The 26,264-nt window shown below is 44.4% G+C and overlaps 1 protein-coding gene across 1 annotated transcript in view; it reads right to left on the bottom strand.

The window, feature by feature from the left end:
* Window positions 1-2,267: 2,267 nt before the first annotated feature.
* The window catches only part of PPFIA3 (PTPRF interacting protein alpha 3), a 52,491-nt gene continuing 28,494 nt past the window's right edge, over window positions 2,268-26,264 (bottom strand). Inside the window, exons 15-30 of the mRNA XM_033084025.2 lie at window positions 24,497-24,660; window positions 22,428-22,546; window positions 21,049-21,229; window positions 20,294-20,424; window positions 18,305-18,395; window positions 16,886-16,967; window positions 15,538-15,738; window positions 13,928-13,990; window positions 13,688-13,714; window positions 12,182-12,357; window positions 10,189-10,286; window positions 9,137-9,312; window positions 7,305-7,373; window positions 6,513-6,684; window positions 4,872-4,935; window positions 2,268-2,398 (exon numbers count right to left, since the gene is read on the bottom strand). Of these exons, the coding sequence (XP_032939916.1) occupies window positions 4,874-4,935; window positions 6,513-6,684; window positions 7,305-7,373; window positions 9,137-9,312; window positions 10,189-10,286; window positions 12,182-12,357; window positions 13,688-13,714; window positions 13,928-13,990; window positions 15,538-15,738; window positions 16,886-16,967; window positions 18,305-18,395; window positions 20,294-20,424; window positions 21,049-21,229; window positions 22,428-22,546; window positions 24,497-24,660 (1,812 nt within the window). The 3' untranslated portion in view covers window positions 2,268-2,398; window positions 4,872-4,873. The remainder of the gene's footprint in view (window positions 2,399-4,871; window positions 4,936-6,512; window positions 6,685-7,304; window positions 7,374-9,136; window positions 9,313-10,188; window positions 10,287-12,181; window positions 12,358-13,687; window positions 13,715-13,927; window positions 13,991-15,537; window positions 15,739-16,885; window positions 16,968-18,304; window positions 18,396-20,293; window positions 20,425-21,048; window positions 21,230-22,427; window positions 22,547-24,496; window positions 24,661-26,264) is intronic.

Raw genomic sequence — 26,264 nt, 5'->3', positions numbered from 1 at the left:
ATCCACAAAATCTCCAAAATTCCCCAAAATTCCCCCAAAATCCCCCAAATATCCCCAAAAATTCCCCCCAAATCCCCAAAAATCCTCAAAAAATCCCAAAAAATCCCAAAAAACCCAAAAACACCCCAAAATCCCCCGAAAAAAACCCAAATCCTCCCTAAATTCCCCCAAAATTCCAAAAAAAATCCCCCCAAAATCCCCAAACTCCCCCAAAAAATCCCAAAAAATCCCCCAAACTCCCCCAAAATCCCCCCAAAAACCCAAAATCCCCCCCAAAACCCCCGAAAAAAACCCAAAATCCCCCCTAAATTCCCCAAAATTCCCAAAAATCCCCCCAAAATCCCCCCAAAAATCCCCAAAACTCCCCCAAAATCCTCCCAAAAACCCGAATTCCCCCCAGAAATCCCCCAAAATCCCCCCCAAAATCCAAAAAAATCCCCAAAAAATCCCCAAAAATCCCCAAAATTCCCCCCAAATTTCCCAAAATCCCCAAAAATTCCCCAAAAAATCCCCCACAAAATTCCAAAAATCCCAAAAAAATCCCCAAAATTCCAAAAAAAACCCAAAATTCCCCCCAAATTCCCAAAAAATCCCCAAATTTCTCCTCCCCTCCCCCCCCCAGGTCTCTCGCCCAATTTTTGGAGCCCCCCGAAGCTTGAGAGGAATTTGGGGGGAGGGGAGCCCGGATTTGAGACCCCTCCCCCACCGGAATTGGGAATTTGGGGACGGGGAAATAAAAAAATTGAAATGAGGGGTGTGGATTTTGGGGAATTTGGGGAATTTTTGGGTTTTTGGGGGATTTTTTGGGATTTTTGGGGGGAATTTTGGGAGATTTTGGGGGTTTTTTGGGGGGAATTCTGGTTTTTGGGGGGGAATTTTGGGGAAATTTTGGGGAGATTTTGGGGATTTTGGGTTTTTTTGGGGTGAATTTTGGGGATTTTTGGGGGGATTTTGGGGATTTTTGGAGAAATTTTGGGGGGATTTGGGGGAATTTGGGTTTTTTGGGGGGGAATTTTTGGGGATTTTTTGGAAATTTGGGGATTTTGGGGAAATTTTGGGGTTTTTTGGGGGAATTTTGGGGATTTTTGGGGATTTGGGGAAATTTTGGGGAAATTTTGGGGGGATTTGGGGGAAATTGGTTTTTTTTTGGGGGGAATTTTAGGGGATTTTTTTGGAAATTTGGGAGGGATTTTGGGAAAATTTTAGAGAATTTTGGGGATTTTAGGTGGGATTTTGGGGAAATTTTGGGAGAATTCTGGAGAATTTGGGGGAAATTTGGGGGGAATTTTTCGGTTTTTGGGGGAATTTTGGGGATTTTTTGGAAATTTGGGGAAATTTGGGGGGAATTTGGGGGATTTTGGGGATTTTTTGGGGGGTTTTGGGGTTTTTTTTGGAGAATTTTGGAGGGGATTTTGGGATTTTTTGGGAGGATTTGGGGGGTTTTTTATTCCACATTTTCCAATTTTTTGTTTCTTTTCCCTCATAATAATTCCACATTTTTGGTTTCCTCCCACCTCCCGTAAAAAATTTCCACATTTTCCCATTTTTAAAATTTTTTTCCCTAAAATAATTCCACATTTCCCATTTTTTGTTTTTCCCCTTAAAAAAATTTCCCAGTTTCCTGTTTTTTTTCCACATAAAAATTTCCACATTTCCCCAATTTTTTTATTTTTTCCCCCCAAAATAATTTCACATTTTCCCATTTTAATTTTTTTTCCCCAAAATAACTCCACATTTTTTTCCCCTAAAATAATTCCACATTTTTAAAATTTTTTTCCACCCAAAATTCCAAATTTTTGCTTTTTTCTCCTCAAAAAATTCCACATTTTTATTTTCTCCCCCCAAAAATAATTCCACATTTTCCCATTTTTCCCCCCAAAATAATTCCACATTTTTATATTTTTTCCCCAAAAATAACTCCACATTTTCCCATTTTTTTATTTTTCCCCCCCAAAATAATTTCACATTTTCCCATTTTAAATTTTTTTTCCCCAAAATAATTCCACATTTTTTTTATTTTCCCCCCCAAAAATAATTCCACATTTTCCCATTTTTGGGGGTTTTTTTTCCACCCAAAATTCCACATTTTTCCATTTTTCCCCCAAAATAATTCCACATTTTTTTGTATTTTTCCCCCCAAAATAATTCCATATTTTTTTTATTTTTTCCCCCCAAAATAACTCCACATTTTCCCATTTTCGGGGTTTTTTCCCCCATTTTTTATTTGATTTTTTCCATGCAGGGGGGGGTTAAAATTCGGGGGGGGGAGGGGAAATCTCCCAAAATTTTGGGGACCCCCCGGGCCCCTCCCCCCCTTTTTTAGCAGCAATTTCGGGGGGGGTCCCCAAAATTCCCCCCCCGGGTTTGGGGAGTTGGGGGTGGGGACCCCGGGTGGGACCTGGGGAGAGAAAAATTAAAATTAAACTAAATATAAATTAAATATAAATGTAAATGTAAATTATAAAATATAAATATAAAATATAAATATGAAATATAAATATAGATTAAATTAAATTAATATTAAAAATAAAATGAAATTAATTGAAATAAAATAAAATTAAATTAAATTAAAATAAAATATAAATGTAAAGGTAAATGCAAATATAAATTAAATATAAATGTAAATATAAATATAAATATAAATATAAATATAGATATAAATATAAATATAAATATAAATATAAATATAAATATAAATATAAATATAAATATAAATATAAATATAAATTGAATAGAAATTAAATAGAAATAGAAATTAAATAGAAATTATAAATTATAAATATAAAATAGAAATATAAAATAGAAATATAAATTAAATAAATATTAAAAATAAAATGAAATGAAATAAAATGAAATAAAATAAAATTAAATTACATTAATTAAATTACATTAAAATATAAATGTAAATGTAAATGTAAATGTAAATAGAAATAGAAATTAAATATAAATTAAATAAAGATAAAAATAAAATGAAATAAAATAAAATAAATATGTAAATATAAATGTAAATATAAATGTAAATATAAATATAAATATAAATAATAAATAATAAATAGAAATAGAAATAGAAATAGAAATTAAATAGAAATTAAATAGAAATAGAAATTAAATAGAAATTAAATAGAAATTATAAAATATAAATGTAAATGTAAATGTAAATAGAAATATATAAATATATAAAAATAAAAATATAAATAAAAATAAGTAAATATAATGTAAATGTAAACATAAATTAAATATAAATGTAAATGTAAATGTAAATAGAAATAGAAATAGAAATTGAAATTGAAATAGAAATTAAATTGAAATTAAATAGAAATTAAATAGAAACAGAAATTAAATAGAAATTAAATAGATATTATAAAATATAAATGTAAATGTAAATAGAAATAGAAATAGAAATAGAAATTAAATATAAATAAAATAAATATGAAAATAAAATAAAATAAAATAAAATAAAATATAAATGTAAAGGTAAATGCAAATGTAAATGTAAATGTAAATAGAAATAGAAATAGAAATAAATATAACATAAATATAAATATAAAAAAATAAAAATAAAAAATAAAAAATAAAAAATAAAAAATAAAAAAACAAAAGCAAAAATAAAAATAAAATATAAAAATAGGAATAGAAGTAAAACTTAAAATAAAAAAAAAATATATATATAAAAATAAAACCAAAATAGAAATAAAAATAGAAATAAAAATTAAAAAAAAATTTAAAAATTAAAAAATGAAAATAAAAAATAGAAATAAAAAATAAAAGTAAAAAATAAAAAATAAATTCGAAAAAACCAATAAAAATAAAAAACAGAAATAAAAATAATAAAAATTAAAAAATTAAATACAAGTAAAAAATAAAATTAAAATATAAAAATAAAACCCTCAGCCCCCCCCCCAAAATTTTCAACCCCCCCAAAAATTTCTGTGTCTTTCCCAATAAATCACCCCAAAATTTCACACCCCCCCCCAAATTTCCCCTCCCCCTCCCCATTTTTGGGATTAATTTTGGGACCCCTCCCCATTTTTGGGATGATTTTTTGAACCCCCCTCCCCATTTTCAGGATTAATTTTTGGGACCCCTCCCCATTTTTGGGATGAATTTGGGACCACTCCCCATTTTCAGGATTAATTTTTGGGACCCCTCTCCTCATTTTTGGTTGATTTTTTGGGACCCCTCCCCATTTTTTGGTGATTTTTTGGGACCCCTCCCCATTTTTTGGGATTAATTTTGTCCCCCCTCGCCCCCTCCCCATTTTTAAAATTTATTTAAATTTATTTTTAGGCTGAATTTTGCCCCCGCCCCATATTTTGCTGATTTTTGGGACCCCTCCCCATTTTTGGATGATTTTTTGAACCCCCCCTCCCCATTTTTGGGATGAATTTTTGGGACCCCTCCCCATTTTTGGGATGAATTTGGGACCACTCCCCATTTTGGGATTAATTTTTGGGACCCCCCTCCTCATTTTTGGTTGATTTTTTGGGACCCCTCCCCATTTTTTGGTGATTTTTTGGGACCCCTCCCCATTTTTTGGAATGAATTTTGAGACCCCCTCTCCCCCTCCCCATTTTTAAAATTTATTTAAATTTATTTTTAGGCTGAATTTTGCCTCCCCCCTCCCATTTTTTGAATGATTTTTGTCCCCTCCTCGCCCCCTCCCCATTTTTGGGATGAATTTTGGGACCCCTCCCCATTTTTTGGTGATTTTTTGATCCCCCTCCTCCCCATTTTTGGGATTAATTTTGGGACCCCTCCCCATTTTTGGATGATTTTTTGAACTCCCCCTCCCCATTTTTGGGATTTAATTTTGTCCCCCCCTCGCCCCCTCCCCATTTTTGGGACCCCTCCCCATTTTTGTTGATTCTCACCCTCAGCACGAGTAGGTCCGGACCGAGACCCCCCCCTCCCCCCGCGGGGGGGGCAGCGAATTCCCTGGGGGGTGGGGGAGGGGAGAGGAGAGGTCAGGACCCCCCAAAAAAACCAAAAAAAAAAATTCCAAAATTCTCCCCCCTAACCTCCCAAAAAAATCCCAAATTCCACTCAAAAAAATATCCCAAAATTCTCCCCCCAAAAAAATCACAAAATTTCCACCCCAAAAAAATCCCGAATTTCCACCCCCCACCCCAAAATTCCCCCAAAATCCACCCGAAATCTTCAAGACCCCCCAAAATCCCCCCAAATCCCCCCAAAATTCCCTTTAATTCCCCCAAATCCCCAAAAATTCCCCCCAAAATTCGCTTTAAACCCCCAAAAATTCCCTGTAAACTCCCAAATCCCCCCAAAATCCCTCAAAATTCCCTTTAAACCCCCAAAAATTCCCTTTAATCCCATCAAAATCCCCCCTAAAAACCCCCAAAATCACCCCAAAATCAGCCCCAAATCCAAAATTCGACCCCAAACTCCCCCTTAAACCCCCCAATATCCCTCCAAAATTCCCTTTAAAGCCCCAAAAATTCCCTTTAAATTCTCCAAACCCCCCAAATCCCCCCAAATCCCCCCAAAATTCCCCTTTAAACCCCCAAAAATTCCCTTTAATCCCCTAAAACCCCCCAAAATTCCCCAAATCCCCCCAAATCCCTCCCAAAACTCTCTTTAAAACCCCCCAAAAGCCCCAAAAATTCCCTTTAAACCCCCCAAATCCCCCCAAAATCCCCTTTAAACCCCAAAAAATTCCCTTTAAACCCCCAGTATCCTCCCAAATCCCCCCAAAGTTCTCTTTAAACCCCCAAAAATCCCCTTTAAACCCCCCAAAATCCCCCCAAAATTCCCTTTAAACCCCCCAAAATCCCCCAAAATCCCCCCAAAAATCCCCCTCAAATCCAAAATTCCACCCCAAATCCCCCCTAAACCCCCCAATATCCTCCAAAATCCCCCCAAAATTCCCTTTAAACCCCCCAAAATCCCCCCAAAAATCCCTTTAAAGCCCCAAAAATTCACTTTAAACCCCCCAAATCCCCCCAAAATTCCCCCAAATCCCCCCAATATCCTCCCAAAATTCCCTTTAAACCCCCAAAATCCCCCCAAATCCCTCCCAGAATTCCCTTTAAACCCCCCAAAATTCCCCTAAAATCCCCAATATCCCCCAAAATTCTCTTTAAACCCCCAAAAATCCCCCCAAAATTCCCTTTAAACCCCCAAAAATCCCCCCAAATCCCCCCAAAAGTCCCAAAATCCCCCCAAAATTTCCTTTAAACCCCCAAAAATCCCCTTTAAACCCCACAAAATCCCCCCAAAATTCCCTTTAAACCCCCCAAAATCCCCCAAAATCCCCCCAAAATTCCCTTTAAATCCCCAAAATCCCCCCAAATCCCCCCAAAATTCCATTTAAACCCCAAAAATTTCCCCTTAAATCCCCCAAAATCCCCCCAAAATTCCCTTTAAACCCCAAAAATTAACTTTAAACCCCCCAAAATCCCCCCAAAATTCCCTTTAAATCCCCAAAACCCCCCAAAATCCCCCCCAAAAATGCTCCCCACCCCTCCCCTCCCCCTCCCGCCCCTCCCCCTCACCTTCCGCCGGGGTTTTGCGCTGCCCGGGGCTGGGCAGGGTTGGGGTCCCCAGGGACCCCCCCCTAAAATTTGGGGGGAGAATCTCGGGGGCGTCCGGACCCCCTCCCCTCAATTCCTTCTCCCGGAACAGCTTCCGCCAGGAGGGGGAGCGAGAAAAGGGTCTGGGGGCGTCCTGGGGGGGGTCCCCGAAATGTGAGACCCCCACTCGGGGGGATTTTCGGGGGGTTTAAAGGGAATTTTGGGGGATTTTTGAGGAATTAAAGGGAATTTTTGAGGGTTTTGGGGGGATTTTGGGGGGTTAAAGGGGGATTTTGGGGGTCTGGGGGCGTCCTGGGGGGGATCCCCGAAATGTGAGACCCCCACTCGGGGGATTTTTGGGGTTTAAAGGGAATTTTGTGGGATTTTTGGGGATTTTGGGGGGTTTTGGGGGGTTTAAAGGGAATTTTGGGGGAGTTTTTTTGGGTTTTTTTGGGTTTTTGGGGGGGAATTTGGGGGTTTCAAGGGGGATTTTGGGGGTCTGGGGGCGTGCTGGGGGGGTCCCCGAAATGTGAGACCCCCACTCGGGGGATTTTGGGGAGATTTTGGGGGTTTAAAGTGAATTTTGGGGGGTTTTGGGGCGATTTAGGGGGGATTTTGGGGGTCCCGGGGGGGGGTCCCGGGGGAATTTTTGGGGGGATTTTGGGGTCCCAGGGGGGTCCCGGGGTATTTTTCGGGGGATTTTGGGGTCCCAGGGGTGGGTGAGGGTCCCGGGAGTATTTTTGGGGGGGGGTCCCACCCCCGCCCCGCCCCCACCTCATCGAGGCGCCGCTCGGTGCCCGCGGAGATGAGAGAGGAGAATTCCTGCTGGAGGAGCTGCCGGGCCTGGGGACACAGGGGGGACGCTCAGGGGACAGTGGGGACAGTCAGGGGACAGTGGGGACAGTCAGGGGACAGTGGGGACACTCAGGGGACAGTGGGGACACTCAGGGGACAGTGGGGACAATCAGGGGATTGGGGACATTGGGGGATACAGCAGGGATTGAGTGGATTGGGGACAGTCCCTCCCAGTCCATCCCAGTCCATCCCAGTCCCTCCCAGTCCTTCCCAGTCTCTCTGAGTCCCATTCCAGTCTATTTCACTCCTATCCCAGTATATCCCAGTTTATCCCAGTCCCACCTGTGTGTTCTGGGTGGGGATCTGCAGCAGCAGGGCCAGGTCAGCCCAGTGCTCCCAGTGCATCCCAGTCCATTCCACACATATCCCAGTCCCTCCCAGTCCCATCCCAGTCAATCCCAGGCCCCTCCCAGTCCATCCCAGTATATCCCAGTCCATCCCAGTATATCCCAGTCCCACCTGTGTGTTCTGGGTGTGGATCTGCAGCAGCAGGGCCAGGTCAGCCCAGTGCTCCCAGTGCTCCCAGTACATCCCAGTACTCCCAGTCCCATCCCAGTGTATCTCAGTATATCCCAGTCCCTCCCAGTATATCCCAGTATATCCCAGTTTATCCCAGTCCCACCTGTGTGTTCTGGGTGGGGATCTGCAGCAGCAGGGCCGGCTCAGCCCAGTGCTCCCAGTCCCATTCCAGTCCCTCCCAGTGCTCCCAGTCCTATCTCAGTGTATCCCAGTCCCTCCCAGTCCCTCCCAGTATATCCCAGTCCCACCTGTGTGTTCTGGGTGGGGATCTGCAGCAGCAGGGCCAGGTCAGCCCAGTGCTCCCAGTGCTCCCAGTACATCCCAGTGAATCCCAGTCCCATCCCGGTGTATCCCAGTCTGTCCCAGTCCCATCCCAGTCCCTCCCAGTATATCCCAGTATATCCCAGTATATCCCAGTCCCACCTGTGTGTCCTGGGTGGGGATCTGCAGCAGCAGGGCTGGGTCAGCCCAGTGCTCCCAGTGCTCCCAGTCCCATCTCAGTCCCTCCCAGTCCCATTCCAGTCCATCCCAGTATATCCCAGTCCATCCCAGTCCCTCCCAGTATATCCCAGTCTGTCCCAGTCCCACCTGTGTGTTCTGGGTGGGGATCTGCAGCAGCAGGGCCGGGTCAGCCCAGTGCTCCCAGTGCTTCCAGTCCCATTCCAGCCCCTCCCAGTGCTCCCAGTCCCATCTCAGTGTATCCCAGTCCCTCCCAGTATATCCCAGTTTATCCCAGTCCCACCTGTGTGTTCTGGGTGGGGATCTGCAGCAGCAGGGCCAGGTCAGCCCAGTGCTCCCAGTGCATCCCAGTCCATTCCACACCTATCCCAGTCCCTCCCAGTCCCTCCCAGTCCCATCCCAGTCCCTCCCAGTCCGTCCCAGTCCCACCTGTGTGTTCTGGGTGGGGATCTGCAGCATCAGGGCTGGGTCAGCCCAGTGCTCCCAGTGCTCCCAGTGCTCCCAGTCCCATCCCAGTCCCTCCCAGTCCCCTCCCAGTCCCATCCCAGTCTGTCCCAGTCCCATCCCAGTCCCATCCCAGTTCATCCCAGTCCATCCCAGTCCCACCTGTGTGTTCTGGGTGTGGATCTGCAGCAGCAGGGCCAGGTCAGCCCAGTGCTCCCAGTCCCATTCCAGTCCATTCCACTCCTATCTCAGTGTATCCCAGTCCCTCCCAGCCCCATCCCAGTCCCTCCCAGTCCCTCCCAGTATATCCCAGTCCATCCCAGTCCCACCTGTGTGTTCTGGGTGGGGATCTGCAGCAGCAGGGCCAGGTCAGCCCAGTCGAAGGTGTCGTCCAGCGCCAGCAGCGCCCCGTGCACGCCCGACTCGCCCAGGTTGGGAGCGAATTCCCGGAGCCCCACGGAGCTGACCCAGGCACTGACCCGCTCGTTGGACCACACCACCACATCTGGGGACCCCAAAAACCCCAAAATTCACCCCAAAATAACCCAAAATCCACCCCGAAAACCCCAAAATCCATCTTGGGACAGTCCAAAAACTCAAAAATCCACCCCAAAATCACTGAAATCCATCCCATGGAGCTGACCCAGCACTGACCCGCTCGTTGGATCATAGCACCACATCTGGGGACCCCAAAAATACATCTGGGACCCAAAAAACCACAAAATTCACCCCAAAATACCCCAAAATCCACCCCAAAACCCCCAAAATACACCCCCAAAAATCACAAAATCCACTGCTAAAATCCACTCCAAAATCGCTGAAATCCACCCCAAAACCCACCGCTAAAATCCACCCCCAAAAATACCCAAATCCACTCTGGGACACCCCAAAAACCTCAATATTCACCTCCAAACCCCCCAAAATCCCCAAATCCACCCCAAAATCCACTCCTGGGACACCCCAGAAACCCCAAAATTCACCCAAAAATCCATCCTGGAACAGCCCAAAAACCACAAAATCCACCCTAAAATCGCTGAAATCCACCCCAAAATTCATCCCAAAATCTCCCCACGGAGCTGACCCAGCACTGACCCGCTGGTTGGACCAAACTACCACATCTGGGGACCCCAAAAACCCCAGAATTCACCCCAAAAACCCCAAAATTCACCCCAAAATACCCCAAAATCCACCCCCAAAACCCCGAAAATCCATTCTGGGACGGCCCAAAACCCACAAAATCCACCCCAAAATCGCTGAAATCCACCCCAAAATTCATCCCAAAATCCCACCCAAATCCTTCCAGGACCCTTCCAGGACCTCCCAAACCCCTCCAGGACCCCCAAAATTCCCCCAAATCCCCCCAGGACCCCTCCCCAAATACCGGAGGTGCCCCCCTGGCTCTCCTCCCTCCTCCGCTCCAGCTCCTTGCGGTCGTAGTTGAGGCGCTTCAGGCACATGATGCCGTAGTGCAGGCTCACCCTGGGGGTCCCCAGTGTCACCTCGGGGGTCCCCAAATCATCTCGGGGGTCCCCAAATCATCTCAGGTGTCCCCAGGTCACCCTGAGGTCACCTCGGGGGTCCCTGGGTCATTTTGGGGGGGGTTGGGGTCACCCCAGAGTGACACTGGGTGAGGGTTTGGGGTAAATTTGGGAGGGCTGGGGTCACTTTAGGGGGTCCTGGGGTCACTTTAGGGGGTCCCCAGTGTCACCTCGGGGGTCCCCAAATCATCTCGGGGGTCCCCGGGTCACCCTGAGGTCACCCTGGGGGTCCCTGGGTCATTTTAGGGGGGTTGGGGTCACCCCAAAGTCACCCTGGGGGTCTCAAAATGACTCTGGGTGAGAGGTTTGAGGTGAATTTGGGGGATTCTGGGGTCACTTTAGGGGGTCCCCAGTGTCACCTCGGGGGTCCCCAAATCATCCTGGGGGTCCCCAGGTCACCCTGAGGTCACCCCAGGGGTCCTGATGTCATTTTGGGAGGGTTGGGGTCACCCCAAAGTCACCCTGGGGGTCTCAAAATTACTCTGGGTGAGGGGTTTGGGGTGAATTTGGGGGATCCTGGGGTCACTTCGGGGGTCCCCAAAGTCACCTCGGGGGTCCCCAAATCATCTCGGGGGTCCCCAGGTCACCCTGAGGTCACCCCGGGGATCCCTGGGTAATTTTGGGGGGGCTGGGGTCACCCCAAAGTCACCCTGGGGGTCTCAAAATTACTCTTGGTGAGGGGTTGGGGTGAATTTGGGGGGTCCTGGGGTCACTTTAGGGGGTCCTGGGGTCACCCTGGGGGTCCCCAGTGTCACCTCGGGGGTCCCCAAATCATCTCGGGGGTCCCCGGGTCATCCTGAGGTCACCCCGGGGGTCATGAGGTCATTTTAGGGGGGTTGGGGTCACCTCAAACTTTCGACATTTCCCCCAAACTTTCAACATTTTTCCCCCAAATTTTTACCATTTTCCCCAAATTTTTCACATTTTTCTCCAAACTTTCAACGTTTTTCCCCCAAACCTTTGATATTGCCCCCAAAATTTTAATGTTTTCCCCCCCAAACTTTCAAATTTCCCCCAAACTTTTGACATTTTGCCCCAAACTTTTCACATTTTCCTCCAAATTTTCGCGTTTTTAACCAAATTTTTTACATTTCCCCTCAAATTTTTGACATTTCCCCCCAAACTTTTCAATGTTTTCCTCCAAATTTTTGTGTTTTTCACCAAACTTTCAACGTTCCCCCAAACTTTTCACATTTCCCCCAAACTTTTCACATTTCTCCCAGACTTTAAACATTCCCCCCAAACTTTTCGATGTTTCCCTCCAAACTTTTCAATGCTTTCCTCCAAATTTTTGCGTTTTTCACCAAACTTTCAACATTCCCCCAAAATTTTAACGTTTTCCCCCAAACTTCCCACATTTCCTCCCAAACTTCCCACATTTCCCCCAAATTTTTTGCATTATTCACCAAATTTTCCACATTTCCACCCAAATTTTTTACATTTCCTCCCAAACTTTAACATTCCCCCAAACTTTTCACGTTTTCCCCCAAACTTTCCACACTTCCCCCCAAACTTTTCACATTTTCCTCCAAATTTTTGCGTTTTCCACCAAATTTTCACATTTTTCACCAAATTTTCACATTTCCACCTAAATTTTTCACATTTCCCCCAAACTTTTAACATTTCCCCCAAACTTCTCATGTTTTCCTCCAAATTTTTCACATTTCCCCCAAACTTTCCACATTTCCTCCCAAACTTTTCCCATTTTCCTCCAAATTTTCACGTTTTTCACCAGATTTTCACATTTTTCACCAAATTTTTGACATTCCCCCCCAAATTTTTGTGCCCCCCCCAAATTTTCGTCTCCCCCTCCCCAAATTTCACACCCCCCCGTACCTGTGGAAGGAATCGACCATCTTGAGCTGCCCCCTGAGCTCCTTCTTGCTCAGGTGGTCGAGCATCCGCGCGTCCACCAGCGACTCCATGAAGTAACTGCGGTACTGGGGCAGCCCCAGGCTGGGCAGCCACTCGTTCCCCACCCACTCGTGGTTCATGTCCCCGTGCGCCAGGATCTGTGGGGGAGCTCTATGTACCTGCCAGGACCTGCCCATGGCACCTCCAGGTCTTTATATCCCTGCCAGGACCTGGTTCTGCGAGCCCTGTTCCTTTATATCCCTGCCAGGACCTGTCTAGGGCATCTCCAGGCCTTTATATCCCTGCTAGGAACGAGTTATCCCAGCCCAAACCCTTTATATCCCTACCAGGACCTGTCTGTGACACCCCCAGGCCTTTATATCCCTGCTAGGAATGAGTTATCCCAGCCCAAACCCTTTATATCCCTGCCAGGACCTGATTCTGAGAGTTCTGTCCCTTTATATCCCTGCCAGGACCCGGCCACTCGTTCCCCACCCACTCGTGGTTCAAGTCCCAGTGCGCCAGGATCTAAGGGAGGGACCCCCAGACCTTTATATCCCTGCCAGGACCTGGCTGTGACACCCCCAAACCTTTATATCCCAGCCAGGACTTGATTATGGCACCCCCATAGGTTTATATCCCTGCCAGGACCTGGTTCTGTGAGCCCTGTCCCTTTATATCCCTGCCAGGACCCAGTCACTCGTTCCCCACCCACTCGTGGTTCATGTCCCCGTGCGCCAGGATCTGTGGGGGAGCTCTATGTACCTGCCAGGACCTGGCTGTGCCACCCCCAGGCCTTTATATCCCTGATAGAACCCGATTATGGCACCCCCAAATCCTTATATCCCTGCCAGGACCTGATTCTGAGAGTCCTGTAACTTTATATCCCTGCCAGGACCTGGCTGTGGCACCCCAAACCTTTATATCCCTGCCAGGACCTGATTTTTGCATCCCAAACCTTAATATTCCTGCCAGGACCTGGTTATGGAATCCCCAAACCTTTATATCCCTGCCAGGACCTGATTATGACACCCCCAAACCTTTATATCCCTGCCAGGACCTGACTGTGACACCCCTAAACCTTTATATCCCTGCCAGGACCTGATTCTGGGAGTTCTGTTCCTTTATATCCCTGCCAGGACCTGACTGTGACACCCCTAAACCTTTATATCCCTGCCAGGACCTGATTTTGGGAGTTCTGTTCCTTTATATCCCTGCCAGGACCTGCCCATGGCACCCCAGATCTTTATATCCCTGCCAGGACCTGATTCTGAGCGTTCTGTTCCTTTACATCCCTACCAGGACCTGGTCATGGAATTCCAAACCTTTATATATCCCTACCAGAACCTGGCCGTGACACCCTAAACCTTTCTATCCCTGCCAGGACCTGATTCTGAGCATTCTGTTCCTTTATATCCCTGCCAGGACCTGCTCAAGCCCCGCCCCATTCTCAAACCCCGCCCCTTTCCCCAAGCCCCGCCCCCTCACCTGCTCCCAGCTGATTTCCCGCGGTTCCTACGGGGGAGGAAAACGAGGTCAGGGGTCCCAAAATCCCCAAAAATGGACCCAAAACCTCCCCAGATCCCCCCAAAATCTCACCCAGGGGGGTCCTGGGGTCCCAAATTTCCAAAATCCCCCCAAAATCCCCTCAAAATCCCCCCAAATTTCCCCAAAATCCCAAATTCCCCCAAATTCCCCCCAAAATCCCTTTAAAAATCCCGCCCTGACCGCGTTGGGCGTGGCCGGAAGTGACTCCATCTCCTCGTGCGTCATCCACACGTTCCCCGTGCACTGCGGACCGGAAGCGACGCCATTAAGACCGGAAATGATTTTATTGAGACCGGAAATGGTCTCGGCGCCATTTTAAAATGGCGTCGGGGAAGGAAAATTGGATACTCAGGTGGGATGTGACGTCATCGTGTCGGAAATGACGTCATGGGGGGGTTGGGCTGTGATTTTTTAGGATTTTTTGGCTGTAATTTTGGGGTTTCTTTGCCATAACTTTTAGGATTTTTTTGGGTACACATTTCGGGATTTTTGGTTATAAAATTTGGGATTTTGGGGTATAAATGTCGGGATTTTTTGGGTGTAATTTTGGGATTTTTGGGGTATAAATTTTGGGGATTTTGGGGATTTTTTGCCTGTAACTTTTAGGAATTTTTTTGGGTACAAATTTCAGGATTTTTGGGTATAAAATTTGGGATTTTTGGGTATAAATGTTGGGATTTTTGGGGTGTAATTTTGGGGTTTTTTAGGTATACATCTTGGGATTTTGGGGATTTTTTGGCTGTGACTTTGGGGATTTTTTGCCATAACTTTTGGGATTTTTTGGCTGTAACTTTGGGGATTTTTTAGGTATAAATATCAGATTTTTTGGCTGTAATTTTGGGATTTTTTGGCTGTAATTTCTGGAATTTTTTCCTGTAACTATGGGGATTTTTTAGGTATAAATTTCGGATTTTTTGGCTCTAAATTCTGGAATTTTAGGGATTTTTTTTGCCATAACTTTGGGTTTTTTTGGCTGTAACTTTGGGGATTTTTTAGGTATAAATATCAGAATTTTTTGGCTGTAATTTTGGGATTTTTTGGCTGTAACTTTTAGGATATTTTTGCCGTAACTTTTAGGATTTTTTGGCTGTAATTTTAGGATTTTTTTTACTGTAATTTTGGGATTTTTTGGGTACAAATTTTAGGATTTTTTACTGTAACTTTTGGGATTTTTTTGGCTGCAATTTTGTGATTTTTTGGCCATAATTTCTGAAATTTTTTCCTGTAACTTTGGGGATTTTTTAGGTATAAATTTCGGATTTTTTGGCTCTAAATTCTGGAATTTTAGGGAATTTTTTGCCATAACTTTGGGGTTTCTTGTCTGTAACTTTGTGGATTTTTTGCTATAACTTTGGGGATACTTTTAGGTATAAATATCAGATTTTTTTGGCTGTAATTTTGGGATTTTTTGGCTCTAAATTCTGGAATTTTGGGGATTTTCATCACTCACCGTTCTGGATGAAGGAGGGGCGCTGGGGCTGGTCAGGGACACCAGCCCCACACATTTGGGAATTTTTGGGTACAAATTCTGGGATTTTTGGGATTTTTTTTGCCATAATTTTGGGGTTTTTTGCGGTAACTTTGGGGATTTTTTAAGGTATAAATATCGGATTTTTTGGCTGCAATTTTGAGATTTTTTTAATATAAATTTTGGGATTTTTGGCTGTAACTTTGGGATTTTTTGGCCATAATTTCTGGAATTTTTTCCTGTAACTATGGGGATTTTTTAGGTATAAATATCGGATTTTTTGGCTCTAAATTCTGGAATTTTGGGGATTTTCTCCACTCACCGTTCTGGATGAAGGAGGGGCGCTGGGGCTGGTCAGGGACACCATCTCCCGCACCGCCAGGCGCAGTTTCAGCCGGTGCAGGGGGTGGGAGATCCCCAACTCCCGCTGGATCTCGGGGTCCGAGAGGTTGGCCAGGACCCCCCCGCTGCGCACGTTGGCGCGGCACGCGGCCACGTACCAGGCTGGCATCCCCACCCACACCTAAAGAGGAAAAATTGGGGCTGGAGGGGGTCCAAAATTGGGTCTGGGGTCCTCAAAAATGGGTGGGGGAGCAGCCTGATACATGGGAACCCCAAAATAAACAAAAAACCCCAAAAAACCCCCAAAACCCCCCAAAAACTCGTGGATTCCCACCCCAGGAGCAGGCTGGAATCCCCACCCACACCTAAAGACACCAAAATTGGGGCTGGGGGAGCCAAAAATGGGGCTGGGGGATCCTCAGTATATGGGAACCCCAAAATAAACAAAAAAAAACCAAAAAAACCCCAAAAAACCCAAAAAAACTTCTGGATCTTCACCCCAGGACCAGGCTGGCATCCCCACCCACGCCTAAAGAGAAAAAATTGGGGCTGGGGGGGTCCTAAAATGGGTCTGGGGTCCTCAAAATCGGGCCTGGGGTTTTTTTTCCCCGAAATTTTGGTTTTTTCCACCCAAATTTCAGGGTCACCCCACCCAAATGTTGAGATTTTTTTTTGCAATTTTTGCATTTTTTCCCCCAATTTTTGAGGATTTTCCCACCATTTTTTTTTGTTTTTCCCAAAATTTTTGAGATTTTTTCCTAAATTTTTGTGAGGTTTTTTCACCCCAAAATTTTTGGGTTTCCTACCCAAATTTTGAGGGTTTTTTTCCCCCCAAATTTTAATTTTTCAAACTTTGAGATTTTTTTCCAGCGGTTTTTGACTTTTTTCCCCAATTTTTTTTGGTTTTTACCCAAAAATTTTGGAGTTTCCCCCCCTGCAGTTTTTTTGGTTTTTCCTCCATAAATTTTGATATTTTTCCCCCTAAATTTGGGTCTTTTTGCCCCCAAATTTTGAGTTTTTATCCCCAAATTTTCAGGGTTTTTTGCCAAAATTTTGAGGGTTTTTTTTCCAAATTTGGGGATTTTCCACCCGAATTTCGGGGTCACAGCCCCACCCATTTTTTGAGATTTTTTTTTTACTAGAAACATTGAGGATTTTTCCTCCCAAAATTTTTAAATTTTTTTCCCAAAATTTTGAGATTTTTTCCCCATTTTTTTTAGATTTTTCCCCAAAATTTTGAGATTTTTTTCCCCAATTTTTTAAATTTTTCCCCTTTTTTTTTTTTCTCCAAATTTTGGGTTTTTCCCCCCAAATTTTGTGGCGCTCACCTCGAGCCAGGACACCACGGTGGGGCCGTCCCAGGCGGCGAACGGGAGCCCCTGCCTGCAGGCTTCCTCCAGCAGCTCGTGCCTGCAGACCCCTCCCCAAATTAAATCCGGGACCCCCAAAAATCCCCAAATTCACCCGCAAAAAATCCCAAAAAAATCCCCCCAAAAAAACCCCAAAAATGCCAAATTATCCTCAAAAAAAATCCCAAATTCCCCCTGCCCGCAGCTTCCTCCAGCAGCTCGTGCCTGCAGACCCCTCCCCAAATTAAATCCGGGACCCCCAAAAATCCCCAAATTCACCCGCAAAAAATCCCAAAATAATCCCCCCAAAAAAACCCCAAAAATGCCAAATTATCCCCAAAAAAAATCCCAAACTTCCCCCGCCTGCAGCTTCCTCCGGCAGCTCGTGCCTGCAGACCCCTCCTCAAATTATCTCTGAGACCCCCAAAATCCACCCCAAAAAATAAAATATTCACCCCAAAAGAATCCCCAAAAAAATCCCCAAAATTCCCCAAATTCACCCCAAAAAAATCCCAAATCTCCCCCCTGCCTGCAGCTTCTTCCAACAGCTCGTGCCTGCAGACCCCTCCCCAAATTAAATCCGAGACCCCCAAAAATCCCCAAACTCACCCCAAAAAAATCTCAATAAAATTCCCAAAAAAATATTTCAAAAATCCAAAAATCCCCCAAATTTCCCCAAAATCCCCCAAAATTGACCGAAAAATTCCCCGCAAATGCCCCCAAATTCTCCCAAGATTCCCAAATTCTCCCCCGAAAAAATCCCCCCAACATTCCCTAAAAATTCACAAATTCTCCCAAAAAAATTCCCCAAAATTCCCCATATTTCAAAAAAAATCCCCCCAAAATTCCCCAAATTCCCCCCAAAAGTCCCCCCAAATTCCCAAAAATTTCCCAAATTCTCCCCAAAAATCCCTTAAAAAAATCCCCCCAAAAATCCCCAAAAAAACCCAAAATTCCCCCTAAAAATTCCCCAAATTCTCCCCAAAAATTAAAAAAAGTCCCCTAAAAAAATCCCCTAAAAATCCCCCCAAAATCCTCAAAAAATTCCTCAAAATTCCCCCAAAATTCCCAAATTCTCCCCTAAAAAATCCCCAAAAATTCAAAAAAATCCCCCAAAATTCCAAAAAAAATCACAAAAAAATCCTCCAAAAATTCCCCAAAATCCCCCAAATTTTCCCCAAAAATTCTGAAAAAATTCTCCCAAAATTCCCCAAAAATTCCCAAAAAAATCCCCCAAAATCCCCTAAAATTTAAAAAAAAATCCCAAAAAATTCCCAAAAAATCCCAAAAAAATCCCCCCCAAAAATCCCGAAAAATTAAAAGAAAAATTTCCCATATTTCCCCCAAAATTCCCCCAATTTCCCCCCGCCCCCTCCCCAATTTGAGCCCCCCCCTCACTTTTTCTTGCTGCGCCGATCTTTGTCTCCCCCCGGCAGTTTGGCCAAGCCCAGCGCGTCGGGGGGGCCCAGCTCGTCCGAGGGGGTCCCGGCTGGGGGAGGGAACACGTCAGAGACCCCTCCCCAAATTCCTCAAATCCCAAAAAAAATCCCAAAAAAAATCTCCCCCAAAAAATCCCAAAAATCAAAAAAATCCCCAAAAAAATCCACGTAAAAAAAAAATTTCAAAATAATTCTGTGGGAATCCTCCCCAAAATGGAGACCCCTCCCCAAAACAGAGACCCCTCCCCAAATTTCCCAAATCCCAAAAAAATACCCAAAAAATCCCCCCCTAAAAAATCCAAAAAATAAAAAAAATCAAAAAAAAATCTGCGTTAAAAAAAAATAAAATAAAATAAATTACGTGGGAATCCTCCCCAAAATGGAGACCCCTCCCCGAAATAGAGACCCCTCCCCTAATTCCCCAAATCCCAAAAAAATTCCCCCAAAAAATTCCCAAAAATCAAAAAAATAAAAAAAATCCCGAAAAAATCCGCGTAAAAAACAAAAAACAAAATTCAAAAAAGTTCAAAATTGAGACCCCTCCCCAAATTGGGGACTCTGGGAGGGTCTAATTTGAGGAGGGGTCTCCACTAATTTGAGGAGGAGTCTCCACTAATTTGAGGAGGGGTCTCACCCATGGAGGGAGGGATTTAGCTGGAATTTTTTGAGGGTTTTTTTAATTTTTTTTTAAATTTTGGGGGGATTTTTAAAATTTTTTTTTTATTTCTTTCGGATTTTTTTTAATTTTTTCAGGTTAATTTGGGGAGGGGTCTCTGCTAATTTGGGGAGAGGTCTCACCGAGCGAGGGGGGGATTTGGTCAGGATTTATTTGGTTTTTTTTTTAATTATTTTTTTTTAATTTTAAATTTTTTTTCGGATTTTTTTTTATTTCTTTCGGATTTTTTTTTATTTTTTCGGGTTAATTTGAGGAGGGGTCTCCCCTAATTTGGGGAGGGGTCTCACCCAGGATGGGGGGCATTTATTTGAGATTTATTTTAGGGTTTTTCTAGGGTTTTTAGAATTTTTGGGAGGATTTTTTCAGATTTTTTTTTATTTTTTTCAGATTTTTTAAAAATTTTTTCGAGTTAATTTGGGGAGGGGTCTCCGCTAATTTGGGGAGGGGTCTCACCCATGGAGGGGGGGATTTAGCTGGAATTTTTTGAGGGTTTTTTTAAATTTTTTTTTAATTTTGGGGGGATTTTTTAAATTTTTTTTTTTTTCGGATTTTTTTTAATTTTTTCGGGTTAATTTGGGGAGGGGTCTCTGCTAATTTGGGGAGGGGTCTCACTGAGCGAGGGGGGATTTGGTCAGGATTTATTTGGGATTTTTTTAAAATTCTTTTTTTAATTTCTAAATTTTTTTCAGGATTTTTTTTAATTTTTTCAGATTTTTAAAAAATTTTTTCGGGTTAATTTGAGGAGGGGTCTCCCCTAATTTGGGGAGGGGTCTCACCCATGGAGGAAGGGATTTATTTGGGATTTTTTTTTTTAATTGTTTTTTTAATTTTTAAAATTTTTTCGGGATTTTTTCAGGATTTTTTCGGATTTTTTTTGCTTTTTTTTTGCTTTTTTTAAAAATTTTTTCGGGTTAATTTGGGGAGGGGTCTCCGCTAATTTGGGGAGGGGTCTCCATTTTTAAAAATTAAAAAATTTAAATTTTTTTTAAATTTTTTAAAAATTTTTCGGGATTTTTTTGAATTTTTAAATTTTTTTTTCAGATTTTTTTCAGATTTTTTTTAAATTTTTCGGGTTAATTTGAGGAGGGGTCTCCCCTAATTTGGGGAGGGGTCTCACTCAGGGAGGGGGGTATTTATTTGGGATTTTTTGAGATTTTTCTTTTTGTTTTTTAAAATTTTTTTGGGATTTTTTCTGATTTTTTTCAGATTTTTAAAAAATTTTTTCGGGTTAATTTGGGGAGGGGTCTCCCCCAATTTGGGGAGGGGTCTCACCGAGCGAGGGCGCGTCCCGGGGGGGGGGTCCCAGCCTCCCCTTCTCCTTCTTGCCGAAGAGGCGCCCGATGGAAGATTTGATGCTTTTCTTTTTTGGGGGGGTCTTGTGGGGGTCCTCGGGGAGGGGGGGCCTGGGGGGGGCGGAATTTGGGGAGGGGGCGTCACCAACGGGACCCCCAAAATCAAACCCCAAAGACCCCTCCCCAAATTCACACCCAGAGAACCAAAAAATGTAAAAATTACCCCCCAAAAAATCTGAATTTTAACATCGAGACCCCCCCAAAATTCCACCGGGACCCCCAAAATCCTCCCCAAATTCCCCAAAACCCACCCAGGACCCCCCAAATTCTCCCCAAAATTAACCCAGAGACCCCCGAGACCCCCAAAATTCCACCCAAATTCTCTCAGGACCCCCCAAATTCTCCACAAAATTCCCTCAGGACCCCCCAAATTCTCCCCAAATTCTCCAAAATCCCCCCAAGACCCCCCAAAATTTCCCCCAAGACCCCCCAAAAATTCCCCCAAATTCCCTCCCAATTCCCCCAGGACCCCCAAAATCTCCCCAAATTCTCTCAGGACCCCCAAACCCCCCTCAAAATCCTCTCAGGACCCCCCAAAATCCCCTGGGACCCCCCAAATCCTCCCCAAAATCCCCCAGGACCCCCCAAATCCTCCCCCAAACCCTTCCAAGACCCCCAAATCCCCCCAAAATCCCCCAAGGACCCCCCAAATCGCCTCCCCCTCCCCTCACTGACCCCACTCGGGGGTCCCGCCCCTCCTCCACCCCTCCTGGGGGGGCTCCTCCCCCCCCCCGCTCGTTCCGGGGGGTCCTGGGGGGTCCGGGGGGGTCCCCGGCCCCTCCCCCCCCCTTCTCCTCCTCCTTGGTCACGTGATTCTGCAACAGCAAATTGATTTTGGGGGAGGGGTCCCCCCGTTATTTTCGGGGGGCTTCCCCTCCCCCCACCCTCATTTTTGGGTTCCCACCCCCAATTTTGGGGTCCCTTCCCCATTTTTGAGACCCCTCCCCCCATTTTTAGCATCCCCCTCATTTTTGGGATCCCCTCCCCCATTTTCTGTGCCCCTCCCCCTTTTTTAAGCCCCTCCCCCTTTTTGCCTCACCCCATTTTGAGCCCCTCCCCATTTTTAGCCCCTCCCACATTTTCTCTGCCCAATTTCTCTGCCCCTCCCCCATTTTTTGAGCCCCTCCCCATTTTTGACTCCTCCCCCATTTTTAAGCCCCTCCCCCATTTTTAGTCCCTCCCCATTCTTTCTGCCCCTCCCCATTTTTCGCCCCTCCCCATTTTAAGCCCCTCCCCCATTTCCAAGACCCTCCCCCATTTTTTAGCCCCTCCCCCTTTTTCCCCCTCCCCCATTTTAACCCCTCCCCCATTTTTGAGCCCCTCCCCCTTTGGCTCCTCCCCATTTTAGCCCCTCCCCCATTTTTAAGCCACCCCCCTTTTTGCCCCACCCCATTTTAAGCCCCTCCCCCTGTTTTAGCCCCTCCCCCATTTTCTCTGCCCCATTTTTCTGCCCCTCCCCCCTTTTTTTGGCCCCTCCCCCATTTTTGAGCCCCTCCCCCTTTTTAGCTCCTCCCCCAATTTTTTAGCCCCGCCCGCATTTTCTCCACCCCTCCCCCTTTTTGGCCCCGCCCCATTTTTCTGCCCCGCCCCATTTTTAGCCCCTCCTCCTTTCCCCCTCCCCCATTTTTAGCCCCTCCCCCATTTTTGTTGCCCGTCCCCCATTTTTTTAGCTCCTCCCCCATTTTCTCTGTCCCTCCCCCCATTTTTATGCTCCTCCCCCTTTTCTCCTCCCCCTTTTTGGCCCCTCCCCATTTTAGCCCCTCCCCCATTCTTTTAGCCCCTCCCCTTTTGGCTCCACCCCCATTTTAGCCCCTCCCCCAATTTTAGTCCCTCCCCCATTTTTTAGCCCCTCCCCCATTTTAGCCCCTCTCCCATTCTTTAAACCCCTCCCCCATTTTTATCCCCTCCCCCCTCCTTCCCACCCCTCCCCCTCCCCAAATTCCGCTCTCTCACCTCCCGGGCGGGGCTGGGGGGGGCGGGGCGGGGCGTGGAGCGGCCGCTGCCGGGGGGGGAGGGGCTGGCGAGGGCGGGGGGTGGGGGAGGGGCGGCCCCGCCCCCCCTGAACCTCGCCCCTCCCCCACCGGGGGGGGTCCCCTCCAGCCCCGCCCCCCCCACGCGGCTCTCGAGCTCCTCGGCGCGCAGCTCCGTGCTCTCCTTCTCCTCCTGGATCAGCCTGGAATTGGGGGAGGGGTCCCCAAAATTATTTGGGGAGGGGTCCCCGAAATTTGGGAACCCAAAAAATCCCAAAAACCAAAAAAATCCGAGTTCAAATCCCATTTTTCTAGCCCAAAATGTCCCAAAATCCCCCAAAATTTTAAATTTTTTCAACTCCAGGGACCTCAAAAATTTTTGGAGACCCCAAAAATAATTTGGGGAGGGGTCCTCGAAATTTGGGAACCCAAAAAATCCCAAAAACCAAAAAAAAATCCGCGTTCAAATCCCATTTCTTTACGCAAAAATGTCCCAAAATCTCAATTTTTTTTCATTTTTTCTCCTCCTGGGTCACTCCAGGGAACCCCAAAAAATTTGGGGGGACCCCAAAATAATTTGGGGAGGGGTCCTCGAAATTTGGGAACCCAAAAAACCCAAATAATCCCAAAAATCTGCGTTCAAATCCAACTTCTCTACCCCAAAATGTACCAAAATACCAATTTTTTTGTCATTTTTTTCACTTCCCGGGACCTCAAAAATTTGGGGGGACCCCAAAAAAATTTGGGGAGGGGTCTCCAAAATTTGGGAACCCAAAAACCCCAAAATCAAAAATATCCGTGTTCAAATAGCATTTTTCTACCCCAAAATGTCCCAAAAATCCCCAAATTTTGTGATTTTTTCGCCTCCGAAAACCCCAAAAAATTTTGGGGACCCCAAAAAATTTGGGGAGGGGTCCCCGAAAATTGGGAACCCAAAAAACCCAAAAAATCCCAAAAATCCACGCTCAAATCCGGCTATTCTACCCCAAAATGTCCCAAAAATCCCCAAAATTTTGTGATTTTTTCGCCTCTGAAAACCCAAAAAAATTTGGGGGACCCAAAAAAATTTGAGGAGGGGTCTCCAAAATTGGGAACCCAAAAAAAATCCCCAAAATCAAAAAAATCCGCGTTCATATCCCATTTTTCTACCCCAAAATGTCCCAAAAATCCCAAAAATTTTGTCATTTTTTTGCTTCTGAAAACCCCCAAAAATTTGGGGAGGGGTCCTCGAAAATTTGGGAACCCAAAAAACCCAAAAACCCCCAAAAATCCCCCCAAAAATTCCCATTTTTCACACAAAAATGGTCCAAATTTTGGGTAAAATCCCCGAATTTTGGGATTTTTGAAGTTTTCTGAATTTTGATTTTTCGGGGATTTTTTGGGGTGAATTTTTGGGATTTTGGGGTCCCAAAATTTGAATTTTTTGTCCCTCACTTGATCTCCTTGTTGATGGCCTCGAGCTGCTCCTGGGGTGGAATTTTGGGGTAAAATCTCCACATTTTGGGGCAAAATCTCCAAATTTTGGGCGTTTTTTTGAGCTCCCTGAATTTAGATTTTTCAGGGAATTTTTTGGGGTGAATTTTTGGGTTTTTGGGGTCCCCAAATCTCTTTTTTTTTGGTTTTTCCTGCCTTGATCCCATTTTTTAAACCCCGATTTTGGGGTAAAATCTTCAAATTTTGAGGTAAAATCTCCAAATTTTGTCATTTTTGAAGTTTTCTGAATTTGGATTTTTCCAGGGATTTTTTGGGGTGAATTTTTGGGTTTTTGGGGTCCCCAAATTTCATATTTTTGTCCCTCACTTGATCTCCTTGTTGATGGCCTCGAGCTGCTCCTGGGGTGGAATTTTGAGGTAAAATCTCCAAATTTTGGGGCAAAAATCACAAAATTTTGGGTTTTTTGAGCTCTCTGATTCTGGGGTTTTTTTTGGGTGAATTTCTGGGATTTTGGGGTCCCGAATTTTTTATTTTTGGGTTTTCCCTGCCTTGATTCCATTTTTATAACCTCGATTTTGAGGCAAAATCCCCGAATTTTGAGGCAAAATCTCCAGATTTTGGGATTTTTGAAGCTCCATGAATTTGGATTTTTCCGGGGATTTTTTGGGGTGAATTTTTGGGATTTTGGGGTCCCGAAATTTGAATTTTTTGCCCCTCACTTGATCTCCTTGTTGATGGCCTCGAGCTGCTCCTGCAGCATCACCGCCAGGGTCTGCACGTCCGTTTGGCCCCCGGGGGGGGAGGGGAGCTCGGCCCCTCCCCCCACCCGCGGCTCCTCCTCGTCCGAACCCTCGGGGGGGGGGAGGGGCCCCCGCTCCCAGTCCTGGGGGGGGAGGGGAGGGAGGGACCCCCACCACAAAAAAAAAAAAATTTAATATATAAAAAAAATTTTATTAAAATAACCCAAATAATTCAAAATATTAAAAAATTTAAAATTAAAAAAAAACAAAACAAAACCAAAAAAATCAAAAATTTAAAACGTTAAAAAAAATTAAAATTAAAAAAAACCAAAAACGAAACAAAAATTTCAAAAATTTAAAATATAAAAAATTTAAAATTAAAAAAAAACCAAAAACAAAAGAAAAAAACATTTTTTAAAAAACCCCCATAAACCAGAAAATAATAAAAAAATAAAACCCCAAAAATAAAAAACACAAAACCAAAAATAACCCAAAAATATTCCCAGAAGAAACAAAATAAAACAAACAAAAAAAACCCAAAAACAAACAAACAAACAAAAATCCCCAAAATTCCCCATTTTTTTCCCAAATTTCCCAAATCTCCCCAAAATCCTCTTAAATCCCCCCAAATTCCCAAAATTTTTCCCAAAATCTCACCAAAATTCCCCCCAAATTCCCTCAATTTTTCCCCAAATTTCCCCAATTTTCCCCAAAATTCCCCCAAAATTCCCCAAATTTTCCCAATTTTTCCCAAAATTTCCCAAAATTTCCCCAAATTTTTCCTAACATTCCCCAAATTTCCCAATTTTTTGCCCAAATTTTGCCCAAAATCCTCCAAAATTCCCAAAAAAATTCCCCAAAAAATTCCCAAGAAAAATCCCAATTTTTTCCCCAAAATTCCCCAATTATTCCCCAAATTTTTTACCAAAATTCCCCCAAAATCCCCCAGAATCCCCAAATCCCCCCAAAATTCCCCCAAATTTCCCCAAATTTCCCCAATTTTTCCCAAAATTTCCCAGAATTTCCCAAAATTTCCCAAAATTTTTCCTAACATTCCCAAAATTCCCAATTTTTTGCCCAAATTTTTCCCAAAATCCTCCAAAATTCCCCCAAAAGTTCCCCAAAAAATCCCAATTTTTTTCCCAAAATTCCCCAATTTTTTCCCAAATTTTTCCCCAAAATTCCCCCACAATCGCCCCAGAATCCCCAAATCCCCCCAAAATTCCCCCAAAATTCCCCAAATTTCCCCAATTTTTCCCAAAATTTCCCAAAATTCCCCCAAATTTTTCCTAACATTCCCCAAAATTCCCAATTTTTTGCCCAAATTTTGCCCAAAATCCTCCAAAATTCCCCAAAAAATTCCCCAAAAAATTCCCAAAAAAATCCCAATTTTTTCCCCAAAATTCCCCAATTTTTTCCCCAATTTTTCCCAAAATTTCCCAAAATTTCCCCAAATTTATCCTAACATTCCCCAAAATTCCCAATTTTTCGCCCAAATTTTGCCCAAAATCCTCCAAAATTCCCAAAAAATTCCCAAAAAAATTCGCCAAAAAATTCCCAAAAAAAATCCCAATTTTTTCCCCAAAATTCCCCAATTTTTCCCAAATTTTTTCCCAAAATTCCCCCAAAATTACCCCAAAATCCCCAAATCCCTCCAAAATTACCCCAAAATTCCCCAATTTTTCCCAAAATTTCCCTAAATTCCCCCAAATTTTCCCTAAAATTCAGAAAAATTCCCATTTTTTTC

Source organism: Catharus ustulatus, chromosome 35 (assembly GCF_009819885.2).
Source record: "Catharus ustulatus isolate bCatUst1 chromosome 35, bCatUst1.pri.v2, whole genome shotgun sequence".
NCBI lineage: Eukaryota > Metazoa > Chordata > Aves > Passeriformes > Turdidae > Catharus > Catharus ustulatus.
Note: the sequence above shows the minus strand (reverse complement) of the source record. Positions and strands in the feature narration are given on the sequence as shown.